We start from the raw sequence: 13,561 nt of genomic DNA, 5'->3' as shown, positions 1-13,561 counted from the left end.
AGTGGGGGAGAATTATGAGATGAATGATAAAGAAGAAAATCGAAATACAAATGATGAGAGAATAGTAAAGAAAGACTAATGCAAAAAAAAAAGTTCGTAGTCTCCTGTTCGCTGGTGTGGGCCACAGCCCACAGCAATTAATAAGTAGTGTAATTATTACCATAGCAAAAGTTCCAATTATTGGGGCAAAATGGATTAGTGGTATGCCTCCAACAGCATTAAAAACTTTCCAAGATTTAGAAATTAAACATCTTTTTTATTGGTCTCTGATTTAATTGACCAATGATTTGGAAAGAGAATGTAGTGTACTGTACTACTTCCTCCGTCCCGGCTAAGATGACACATTGCTTAGCCGGCACGGGATTTTAGGAGTTATTGGTTAAAGTATTTAATTGGAGAGAGAAAAGGTAGGTGTAAGTATTAAAGTAGAGAGATAAAGAAAGATGGATATTTTAATAGGAGTGAGAAAAAGTGATTGGGTGTATTAATTGGAGAGAGAAAATTTCCGAAAAATGAAATGTGTCATCTTAGTTGGGACAAACTAAAAAGGAAAACATGTCATCTTAAGCGGGACGGGGGAAGTAACTCTTTAGTCGGGATTAAGACAAATTACAACACATGTGAAATTTTTTAATAAACATTCTGGCCCGACGAGAAGATTATAACCTTCTTAATTTGTTACATTCTTAATACCCCCTCCGTCCCAGATTTATAGTTACATTTAGTTATGACACGGGATTTAAGAAATTGTGTGTAATTAATGAAGTGAGAGGTGGAGAGTGTAATAAATGAAATGAGATGGTGGAGTGAGATGATGCAGTGTGTAATAAATGAAGTGAGTTGGTTGAAGTTGGGTCCTTTTTTGACTTTTTGATTTTTTATTTTTGTTCTGATTTATTTTAATGTAGATAATGACATTTGGCTGTAATTTTAGTGAATAATGGGGTAAAATTTTATGTCCAAATATGAAAAATTCTAAATGTGACTATAAATGTGGGACGGACTTTTATGATAAAATGTGACTATAAATCTGGGACGGAGGGAGTATAATTTTTTAAGGTATATATTCAATTTTAAATGTCAATATTGTTATCTTAGAACAAGGTTCCAATTTTACATCGGAAAAAAATGTGTTATATATATTCAAACCTAAGCTTCCTCGTGAATATATAGATGCATATGGCGGTGTAATAGACCGACTCTTATTTAGGCACTAACTAATACTAATAATATATTGTTATGTGTATCCATTTGGCCTAAGCTGCATTTCCTATAATTCTTGAAATTAGAAATTGACGAGAGTTGCTAAATTCTTACACGTATCCATGCATAAAACTTTTATGTATATCTCATAGGTAGTAAAACTAATTATACAAACTATTGCTTATTTATGTACAACTACTAATAACACGTGTATATATACATATTCAAAAATAATAGTTTTAAGAACACCCATTCACATTATTACATATGTATACACTTAAAATTACGTATTTAATACTTAAAGTAATATACGTAGATATAATATTTATTATGCAAATAATACTAAAAATGTAATGATAAATAAAACTATTTTAATATGTAAAATGATGCATGTTTTGGGTCATGGATGTCACAAACATCGGCGGATCCAGGTGGGGTCGCCTGGGGTCGGCCGACCCCACCAACCCCCTCCAGAGTGCCGCTGGATCGCTTCTTTCATCGGCCCTTCGACCCCGCGACGCCCGTGCCTCCGACCCTGTTCCACGTAGAGAAAGCTGGCAAGGCTGAGTTAGAAATGAGAAATTGAGGCAGCGACGACGTGAAATGAAGAGAGGGATAAAATAAGTTGTTCAGTTTTTGCTTTCAAGAAGAAAGAAATGGAATGGCGGGGGAGGAGAGAGAGATCGAGACCCAATAATCGAGAATTCAAACACTTATTTGTGCATTTACTACTATATTTACATATTTAAAATAGCTTAGCTGGCAAGAAGAAAAATTGATACATATCCTATTTAATATAGTGTCATGTCTTGATTATTTCTAATTTTAAAATGAACTTTCAAATTTTATTGCTTTATTTTTATTATTCCAAATAAACCTAAGTAAAATTTGTTGATAACGATTTTAGCAAATTTATTATAATATCTCTAGATTTTTCTAAATTTAGTTTCTATAATTTAACATTCCAACCATATTATTCACATTAAATTATTTTTAAATTTTATTTATACTATTTAAATTATACTCTTTTATGTCAAGGAAAAAGTTGTTGGTGTATTAACTGGAGAGAAAAAGTTTCCAAAAAAAGAAATGTGTCATTTTAATTGGGACAAACTAAAAAGGAAAACGTGTTATCTTAAACAGGACGGAGGGAAGTATTTTTGAAAAACAAATATTTATTTTAATATTATTTTTACTATTTGTTTCGACCCCACGATATTTAACTCATGGATCCGCCATTGGCCACAAACACCCTCAGTACGACCTGCCATAGACTCCTCATCCAATATTTAATAGTTTTAATCATAAATAGATCATATATTTTGTTTTTCATATGTTTTTTTAAAAGTGAAGGAATAAATATGCTCCTATAATAATGCTATACTCCATTTGTTCCATAGTATTGGAGTGTTTCTTTTCAGCACGTGATTTAAAAAAAAAATTGCTAAGTGAGTTAAGTAAATTAAGAATAAAGTAGGAAATGAAAATGGGTGAGAGATAGAGAGATAATAAAGTAAGAGAGAGTAAGTAAGTAAGAAGAAATATGTTAGACTTTTACTTTAAAAAAAAATGACTCCACTGTTATGAAACTGACCAAAATGGTAAAATGATTTGAACGGATGGAGAATGTCTACAATAATGTTATATATGTGTCTACATTAATTTGTCTGATTATTTTGGAGCCCACAATATTAACCCATTTTCCATCATTTCTTCTATATGTGGAGAAAGATTAAAAAAGGGAATCTTACCTGCTTCACAAATTAACTTGGCACGATAAAAGCTTTCCAATTTCCCTAAAATAGTTGAAGCATACAACTTCACGTCTTCACCCCCAGTCAATTTTCTATCCATTCTCATTTCTTTGATATTAACATTGAATTAACCAACTTAATTAGTGTACATAATAATTGCTCATCAACCACCAACTTTATGCCTTCCATAAATTAATAGTTTTAATCAATATTTGATAGTGTAATATTTAATCAATAAGGTACGACGGCACCTTAGTTTTAATCATAAATAGATCATATATTTTGTTTTTCATATGTTTTTTTAAAAGTGAAGGAATAAATATGCTCCTATAATAATGCTATACTCCATTTGTTCCATAGTATTGGAGACGTTTCTTTTCAGCACGTGATTTAAAAAAAAATTGTGCTAAGTAAGTTAAGTAAATTAAGAATAAAGTAGGAAATGAAAAAGGGTGAGAGATAGAGAGAGAATAAAGTAAAGAGTAAAGTAAGTGAGAAAGAAATATGTTAACTTTGAAACTGATCAAAATGGTAAAATGATTTGAACGGATGGAGAATGTCTACAATAATGTTATATATATGTCTACATTAGTTTGTCTGATTATTTTGGAGCCCACAATATTAACCCATTTTCCATCATTTCTTCTATATGTGGAGAAAGATTAAAAAAGGGAATCTTACCTGCTTCACAAATTAACTTGGCACGATAAAAGCTTTCCAATTTCCCTAAAATAGTTGAAGCATACAACTTCACGTCTTCACCCCCAGTCAATTTTCTATCCATTCTCATTTCTTTGATATTAACATTGAATTAACCAATTTAATTAGTGTATATAATAATTGCTCATCAACCACCAACATTATGCCTTCCACCTCTTCTAATTAAGAAGTACCTCATCTGTATTTTCACTAATATAATGCTCAAATAATTTATTGCTAAACCTTCAACCTTAAATAATTTGAAGTCGAGTTGGGAAGATGTAGGTATGAGTAAACGGTAGAGAAAATTTTCTTAAAATAATGGTTGTTAACCCTTTTATGGTGTTTTTAATATCTATCAAAGAATAAATAAATTGAAATTTTCGTTCCCAAAGTACATAAATTTGTGAGCATTATATGATTCTCGTCAATATACATTCTATTTCGAATATATAGCGAAAATTAAAATGTCCATAGTAAATTACTTATGGAATCGCATAAAATAATTGAGAGTAAAATTAAAGTAGATAAGCTAGCTAGATGAGCAGAATTATCATTCATTTTTTAAAAAAATTAATTGCCTTACACTCATTTACTAAATAATCTTATTTAAGGACTCGTGTGAATTACATATGGAGCAATAATTAAAGCCCATCCAAATTTTTTGGACAACAAAAAACAAAAAAAACATACTATAATTGTTAATTATGAACAGAGAAAATATTAATTTTATAATGAATTTTATTAACAGAGAAAGAAAGTTTGAAATTGGGCTATGCGTTGGGCCAGAAAAATAATTAAATTATTACGTGAATGGGCCTTGTTCTAAATTGAATGATATGTGGGCTATACTTAAACTGTTATGGAGCTACTTAAAAAATAGGGGTAGTATTAGAAAATTTTCAATTTTGAGTTGAGCTCTATTTATAGAAGTATTTAATTAGTTACCATAGACCATAGTATTTTTAAAATTGTGTCGTTAGGATAATATTCATATTATAGACTTGTAGTATTATCATAAAGATTATCGGAAAAAATATACTCCCTCCGTTCCTTCATAGTTGAGTCATTTTTTCATTTCGGAAAGTTCCCTCATAATTGAGTCATTTCCATATATAGTAACTTTTTCCTATTTCTTACTTTACTCTCTCTTACTTTATTCTCTCTACTTTATTCACTTTTTATTTTATTCTCTCTACCTTTTTCTCTTTCTTACTTTTTTATCTATTTATTTAACACACTCAACATTCATTTCTTAAACTCTGTGCCGAAAAGTTCCGTTTCAACTATAAGGGAACGGAGGGAGTATAAAGGTGATTTGCGAGTAATGTAATTGCCAAGACGCAACAACTATATTCAGTTTCACGTGTAATATTATTATTCTTGAAAATTTATTATATTAATTAAGAAATAAAGCGAAACGTAAGACACATAAGATACTAAAATTAACAATAATGAAACTGTTGGGATTTAGCGTAATTTTCATAAAATTAAGACATGATCATATAATTACTAATTTAGATAAAAAAAAAAAAGTTAAACATGTACTCATGATATTTTTTTTTGTAACTATTTCTGTATAATAAAATTACTCCTATAAGTTAAGCAATTGAACTTTGCTCTAGCTACAGAATTAAATAAGTGTTGTTTGAACATTAACATACAAAATATTTAAGAGAACTATATACATCATTGATTATCTTTCTTTTATTTTTATGTACAATTTTATTATTAGATGCCGAGGAAAATCAAAACCATTTTCAAACATCAAATCTTAATATAAAATGAAAAATAAAGTATAGATGTTTGACAAGAACTAATAATAAGAAGAAACTTTTGAATAATTGGATCAAGTCATGACTACTAGTTTTCGAGTCAAGTTATTCAGTTTTTAGTTTGGACCTCGTTCGTAGATAACTCAAATATTCAAAAATACAAGGACTTCACTTTCCTTTATTTTTATCCTTTTGAACAACTTAAACTACATGAAATAAAACATTTGTTTTTGAAATCAAACATTAAGGGCAGCATTTGCAGGATCCGCCTCCTCCTGCGCCTCCTCCTGCGCCTCCGCCTCCGCCTTTTCTGGAGCCCTTTAAATCACAACATCCACTAGGACAATTAAAACGTGCATAACTTTGCATCATCTTCCCGCCATCTTTATCTGAAATCATACTTTAATTAACAATCTTACTATCAATTGAATAATTCTACACATATTTTGCAAGAGGTTTTCAAAAAAAGATTTAATGAAGAAAGTGTTTTGCATCTATCCATATTGAAAAGAGTGTCTACATAAATCCGTTAAGTGGTAGTAGTAAAACTTGTAATAAAAATGTTTCAAGTTTGAATTCTACATGTTTGAATGAGTTGATCTACTTTCAAAGAAATTAGAGAAAATGCTTACATAGAACTTGATTGAGCTCTCGAGAGCTTACAACTTGTGAGGAAATGAGAAGAGTAATAAATAAGAAAAGAGCCATAATTTCAATTCTTGTGTGACCCATTTTTGGCTTTATTGAAAACCTAAAGCAATGAAGCATTAACTTGTCTCATGAAAACTCAATTGGGATTTCAGTTATCATGAGCAAACCATGTCATTATATACAAGTGAAATGATGGAGCTATATATACATGCTGGGTGGGACCTTAGATTTCAAATTTTAATAAGGATATGGTATTAATTTTATGTTAAAGTTAACTTTTATAAAATATTAGTAGTATTATTTACTTGGTAAAACTAGTACTATATTTTATGATAAATATCAAGATCCTATAGTAAAAATATGATGTATTGAGATTAATACTACTATTCTCTATTGGGGTGATCAATTGCTAACTTTCTTAAGTTGCTAACTTGCTAACTCATCAATGCAATGTATTAAAAATGTCAACACATAATTTTGTTGAACTTCAATATAATGTGTTGATATTATGTGTTGACATTTTAATGTTATCATATTGACATTTTTAATATAGTGTATTGATGAGTTAGCAACTTAAATAATTAGCAATATAACGCACTCCACTCTCTACTACTCCCTCCGTCCCGCTTAAGATGACACGTTTTCCTTTTTAGTTTGTCCCAACTAAGATGACACATTTCCTTTTTTAGTAACTTTCTCTCTCCAATTACTACACTCAACCACTTTTTCTCACTCCTATTAAAATATCAATCTATCTTCATCTCTCTACTTTAATACCTACACCCACCTTCCCTCTCTCCAATTAAACACTTTAACCAATAACTCCTAAAATCTCGTGCCGGCTAAGCAATGTGTCATCTATGCCGGGACGGAGGGAGTAGTATATATGTAGTGGCATGAATTTGACTTAATTAATTTTTTTCCTAATACTGTATATAAAAAGAAGCTTTATTGAGTAAATTGTGAAATGCATTTTTCGACCTCGTGGTATGAAATTAATTTTGGCTCTTCGTCTTGTGCTTTGCCATATGTTACGTATCTAAATTATATGGCTAAGCAAGAGTAGTTGCTATTTAATTATTTTTGTTTTTAAATTTTCAATTCCTAATTATTCGTGGCCAAGTAAGAATAGTACTCCCTCCGTCCTAAGGAAGTTGACCCCTTCCTTGGGCGGCACGGGATTTTATGCAGTTATATTTTGTGTGGTAAGAGGAGAGAGTAAAGTAAGAGAGAGGGAATAAAGTAGAGATAAAGGTGTTTCCATTTTAAATAATGGGTCATCTTGATTGAGACAAACCATAAAAGAAAGTGGGTCATCTTCAATGGGACGGAGGAAGTACTTAATTACTCTAATTATTCTAAAAAATCAAGCTTTGATTTTCGTGAAATTTATAAAATTAAAAATGTTAATAAGCAGAATTTTTAATGGTAGATGAAGTGCTAATTAGTTTTGTTATTTAGCTCTAAAGTATTTTCTTATATATCGAGACTGAAGAGTAAGCTAAATCTGCTTTTTTTACTAAGGATATTGTAGTAATTTTATGTTAAAATTAACTTTTATAAAATATTAGTATTATTTACTTGGTAAAACTATGTGTTAAGATAAATATCAAGATCCTATAGTAAAAATATGATGTATTAAGATTAATACTAGGAATACTACTCTACTAGTATATAGCAGTATGAATTTGGCTTAATTTTTGTTCTAATACTATATATTAAAAAAGCTTTATTGAGTAAATTATGAAATGTATTTTTCGACCTCGTGTTATGAAATTTTGGCTCCTTGTCTTGTGCTTTCCCATATGTGTATGTTACGTCTAAGTTTTAGTCATCTTTCTAATGCATATTTCAAGGTTTATTTGTTGTCATTGATTTGATAGAAATTCATGAATTTCATCCTAAAACCAATTAATGATAGGAGAAGAGATCCATGAGACTTATAGTGGATTATGCTCTTTACGTACATAGCTGTGGAATATTATTATTATTTTTAGATTTCAATCGCCAACGCATTCAATTGCACCTTCGTTAAATGAGTTCATGCATGCAATGAATGGTTGCATAATAATTTAGGGCCACATAATAGATTCATCTTTGTTACTGTTTCAAATAAAACATTTATGAAATGTTTTCAAAAATATTATACGGATATTTATAAAATTTAATTAATTAATTGTCACGATCAATAGATTATACCAACAATATTTTATGGCTTAGCAAGATTAGTGCTATTTATTTTTGTTTTTAAATTTTCAATTCCTAATTATTGACTCGATTTATTTTAAACACGAGAAATACCCGCAAGTGTACGGGGCTAGTGTAGCGATAAACAAGTATGAGTATCGTATCCACGAAGACAAATTGTGCAGCTCAAGTACTTTTGACTACTATCTAGAAAATCCGGAAGAGTTGGTTTTGATTTTTGAAAAACAATTGAACATAAACAAGACAAAAGTATGCAACAAAAGACAAGTTTCAAGTAAGAGAACGAGATAGAGTCTTGGATCCAACTACAACGAACACGATGTGAACAACTCAACAACTTTGATTACCCATTTGAAGCCTCTAGGATTACTAGGAAAGCCACCAGTCTAGACTAAGCCCTCTCTCGAGTGCACTTAACCAGTTGATTAATTATTAATATTGAAGTCTCCTTCTAATACGTCACAATTAACTCCTTAAAACAAAAGGCTCAAGCCCTCACTCTAGAATTCCTTCTCTCGAATGCAAATTATCTAGGTGTTGTTCATTCTTTTATCAATCCTAATTGGGTATCTCTCGATTACTCAAACTAGGACAACAAGCTCAATTGGTAGCTAAGCAATTGAATTGAAAAGGCACAAGAACGAAACAAATAAATCACAAGAGCAAAGGTAATCAAGAGTCCTTGAATTAATCAAAAGCATTCATTGTAGTCTTCACCAAAACTCTATAAATGATTTAGCTACTCATATCCAAAGCAAATTCACAAGAGAAATCCATAGAAAGAGATTTGAACATAGTAAACTAATAAAGATACTCCCAAGGGTGAATTGAATGGGCAAATCGTCTTCGTCTTCAAACTTGTTGATGAATCCGACTCTAATTTGTCGCTTCAATCTGCTCTCAAAAGGTGGAAACTGCTTCTGGGCGTGTCAAAAGTGTGCTGGAGTCGAACCCTAGGTCCTATTTATACCCGGGGCGAAAAATAGAAATTAAGCTGCAGTCGAGCAAATCGCCCGGCCGGGCGATTTCTAAGCAACAAAACGCCCGACCGGGCGTTCTTCTTGAATCGCTAAGTAGTGCAAAACGCCCGGCCCGGGCGTTTTCAGAGGAAAAAACGCCCGGGGACAGAGGATTCGCCCGGTCTGAGAGGCAAAACGCCCGGCCCGGGCGATTTCAGAGGAAAAAATGCCCGGGGACAGGGAATTCGCCCGGCCTGGGTGGCAAAACGCCCGGCTAGTTCTGTGAAAACGCCCGGCTTGATCTTTCGGCTGCCATTTCGTCCGTTTCCACCTGTTTTGACTACAAAAACTCGACAAACTTATCAGAGCACTCTAACTAAGGGATCATGGATGAAAACTCAAATAATGTGCTACAATATACTCAATTAAGCACTGTAAACCATCCAAAACACTTGCTAAACTACGAGTTTATCAATTATTCATGCATGGCTAAGTAGGAATAGTAATTACGCTAATTATTCTAAAAAATCAAGCTTTGGTTTTCATGACATTTATAAAATTAAAAATATTAATAAACAGAATTTTTTATGGTAGATGAAGTGCTTGCTTTTGTTTATTTCTCTCTAAATTAGTATTTTCTTATCGAGACTGAAGGCTAAGCTAAAGCAGCTTATTTTTGTTTTTTTTAATGAATAATAAAAAGAACTTTTAAAAGTTATATCATGATAGATTTGAATTTAAAAAATGTAATCTTAGACATTAATTATTCCACCTTTAAACCAACATATATATGCACACTCACGTACAAAGCAACTTTATTTGATGGTGGAATGACTTTACTAGTTATTGTTACAAGTATTCTTATAGGAAATTTCCTACAAATTAAACCAACATGTATATGCACACTCATAAAGCAACTTTATTTTGATGGTGGAATGACTTTACTAATTCTTTGTTACAAAGTGTTCTTATAGGAAATTTCCCACAACGTAATCCCACCACTTTCTTATCAAAATGTCTACTTTGATTTCTTAAACTAATGTCTTCCCAAAAACGAGAATCATGCAGCAATAATTGCCCACTAAATAACACCCAAAAAAATATAAATAAAAATAAAAAATTGCCCACTAAAATATGTTCGAATCGCCTTTATTAATATTTCCGCATCTCATTTTCTCTTTTTACTTTCTCTTATTCAATCCAAGATAATCAAAGTAGGAGAAGGATAGTGAGGAATCTACTTTTGATCAATATATAAAAAATAAAAGCAATTATATTTTAATTCTGCATCATTGATACTTATTACTATTAACTTTATTACTCTACATATTTTTAACTTTATTACGCTACATCGTCTCAAGGAAATGTAGTGTGAAATTCACACTAGCTAATTAGCAACTAATTTTTGGTATTACGACCATTTCTTAATTTCATGAAATCTATTTGATAAGTCTCAACAGTTTCATTATTCCCATATAGCACCATATGGGCATAAAATTCATCTTCTAACTTTAACGCTATTTTGACTTAGTTAAATACAATTCTGTCTTTTTTTTTATAGCTAGTATCACCCTTGTGCTTTTTTTTTCTTGAATTAATTCCACACTATCAATTAATTAACTAAAACAAAAAAAAAAAAAGCAATATCATTATATGAAATGTAAAATTAATATATATTATAAAAAAATATTTCTAAAACATGACACCAATTAATGAAACTGAAGTCATTCCATATTCACATGAAGTCATTAATAAATAACGAATTTTAAATAATAGATAACCTTCCAATTAAAATAGCATTCCACTAAGTATCTCTAATTAGATGCTGACATGTGTTTTATTACTATGAATTAGTTTTGGGTCAATAATTTATTTGCCTGGCTAAATAATTAATTGGCCAATTATCAAGATATGCCTCTTGAATATCGAAACATTATATCAAAATTTTCTAAATAATTAATTTTAAAAAGACGCAGGACCAGGAATCATCCGTTTAAAGTTATTTAACGTTTGTCAATCGGTTCTTAGATTTGTGTTAAAATGACAACATCTCTTAAAGTGACACCGTGACACTACATATACAGCAATATTATAAACGATACACAACAATATTCAATACACTAGCAGCAATCTTGTTGTCTAGCGTGTTGGATATTGTTGTCCGAGAAAAATTGTTGTATAGTGTATAAAATATTGCTGACCGTTTTTTTTATCCTTAAACATTTTTTTTTATTGCCACATGCCAGCTGATTATTCGTCTACGTGTACAAATGGTTGGCTAGGAATGATGGTATGGTGTTACTTTAAGAGGTAGTGGCACCCTAATACTCCCATCAGTCCTTATATACATAGGTATTAAATTTATCATCAAAATTCTTATCAATTCTCTAATTTCATTAAAAATTCATAAAGGTATTATTATCTCTTCAAGACTTCCCTTCAATATATGTGTTTTCCTGGTACTAAATGAATATCAAACTCTTTCAAAGGTGGGTCAATATGTTTCTTTCTTCATTTTATTCAGAACAAAAACAATAAATGAGTTTTGATTTTGATATAATTTGTAAAATTAATTATGTAAACAATAAACCCTAATAATCAATTACGAATAAAAATTATAATCATATATTGAATAATAATTCATTAATTATAATTATCAAATTATACAAAGTTAAAATAATATAAATAAATATTAAAATTGAAGAATATAAGAAAAAAAAAAGATAAAGTTCTTGAATGTAGAATACAGGTGCAGTCATGCGAGTGAGAAACTTCACTCAACTAATAACACTCTATCCAAGTCAGCGGATTAATACCCAAAAACAGGACCAAAGATAATTAAGACTTGAAGAAAACAAGTTATCTAGTTCATACATTGGGCTAGAATACCAGCCAATTCACTAACAACAAGATTCATTGGCATCCTATCTCTTGGATTCTCCTTTGAACATGAGACTCCAATCTTTAAAATACGAACAATAAACTCCATTTTCAAAGCTCTCGTGTCTAATTCTGGATCAATAATTTCCATTATTCCATGTGGCAAAGCAGAGTTCACATATCTATGGATATTTACCTCACCACCAAATAAATCATTTGTTGGCCTTTTATTTGTGAACATCTCCAGAAGGATGACCCCGAAACTATATACATCCCCTAGCATAGATATCGAGCCAAACGTGCCATATTCTACACAAAAGTTACAAGAAAAGAAAAAAAAAAGTTAAATTCGGACTATAAAGTTGCTATGTAACAAAGTTCAGGATGTAATGCAAGAATATACCTGGAGGGACATACCCTATGGTACCCTTGATTCCAATGGAACTCATGTTGCTTTCACATGATGATGGAAGTATGTTTGAGTGAATCTTAGCTAATCCGAAATCCCCAACACAAGCAACCATATCATGATCCAAGAGAATGTTGTTGGGCTTCAAATCACCATGGATAATAGATGAACCACTACCAAAGTGAAGGTACTCAACCCCTTGAGCAATATCTAAGGCAATGTTGAGCCTTTGGATTATGCTAAGCCTCTTGAAATCTCCACCACTTTCTTCCTCGTTGTTGTGAAGCCATTTGTCTAGACTCCTGTTGGCTTTGAATTCATACACCAATGCTTTGAAATCATTGCCTTTGAAGTCCACAGTATCACAAACACTTACAAGTTTCACCAAATTCCTATGCCTTATGCCTCCCAGTGCTCTACACTCTGCCATGAATGACTTTGAAGCCCCTTTAACATCAAGATTGAGCACTTTGACTGCTACAATTGTGTCATTATCATCATCAATGATAGCTTTGTAAACGGACCCAAATCTCCCAAAACCAAGCACGTTACTCTCAGAGAATCCATTTGTTGCTTTAACGAGATCTGCATAAGAAAACCTCATGAATAGTTGGACACCAATGGTATCCACAAAAGGACTAGGGTTTCCGTTTGATTCCTTGCACTTGAAGAAAATTAAAATCACAATGCATAAGCCTCCAATAATCATTATTGGGATCAAGATCTTCCACAAAATGGACAACTTTTCCTTGGAAGATTCAACTCCTTTGCAAGGAGGGAACATCATCTCTGCAATTCCACCACAAAAACCTAGGTTTCCATCAAGAAAAATTGAATTTTTTTTCGTAAACACTCCTCTTGTTGGAACTTCTCCTTGTAGCCTATTAAAGGACAAGTTGAGCTTCTGAAGCTTCAAACTCCCCAAAAACGAGGGAATAGAACCAGACAGATTGTTCCGCGATAGATCCAACTCTAGCAAGCCCATCAAAGAGCTCATTCCTGTACGAATCTCTCCTTGAAGAA

The 13,561-nt window shown here is 31.5% G+C and overlaps 1 protein-coding gene and 1 long non-coding RNA gene across 2 annotated transcripts; both read right to left on the bottom strand.

Moving 5' to 3' along the window:
- Nucleotides 1-5,581: 5,581 nt before the first annotated feature.
- Nucleotides 5,582-6,234, bottom strand: LOC125217658. The gene is made up of 2 exons (XR_007175784.1): nt 6,064-6,234; nt 5,582-5,820 (listed from the first exon to the last, which is right to left on the bottom strand). It is a non-coding gene; the product is annotated as an uncharacterized LOC125217658 (long non-coding RNA).
- Nucleotides 6,235-11,955: 5,721 nt separating this feature from the next.
- LOC125224422 (probable LRR receptor-like serine/threonine-protein kinase At3g47570) lies at nt 11,956-13,542 on the bottom strand. Its single transcript, XM_048127823.1, has 2 exons — nt 12,533-13,542; nt 11,956-12,438 (listed from the first exon to the last, which is right to left on the bottom strand). The coding sequence occupies exons 1-2, from the start codon at nt 13,533-13,535 to the stop codon at nt 12,113-12,115; spliced, it is 1,329 nt and encodes a 442-aa protein (XP_047983780.1). The 5' UTR covers nt 13,536-13,542; the 3' UTR covers nt 11,956-12,112.
- Nucleotides 13,543-13,561: the final 19 nt, after the last annotated feature.

Source organism: Salvia hispanica, chromosome 4 (genome assembly GCF_023119035.1).
Source record: "Salvia hispanica cultivar TCC Black 2014 chromosome 4, UniMelb_Shisp_WGS_1.0, whole genome shotgun sequence".
NCBI lineage: Eukaryota > Viridiplantae > Streptophyta > Magnoliopsida > Lamiales > Lamiaceae > Salvia > Salvia hispanica.
This window is presented reverse-complemented; position numbering and strand designations above follow the sequence as displayed.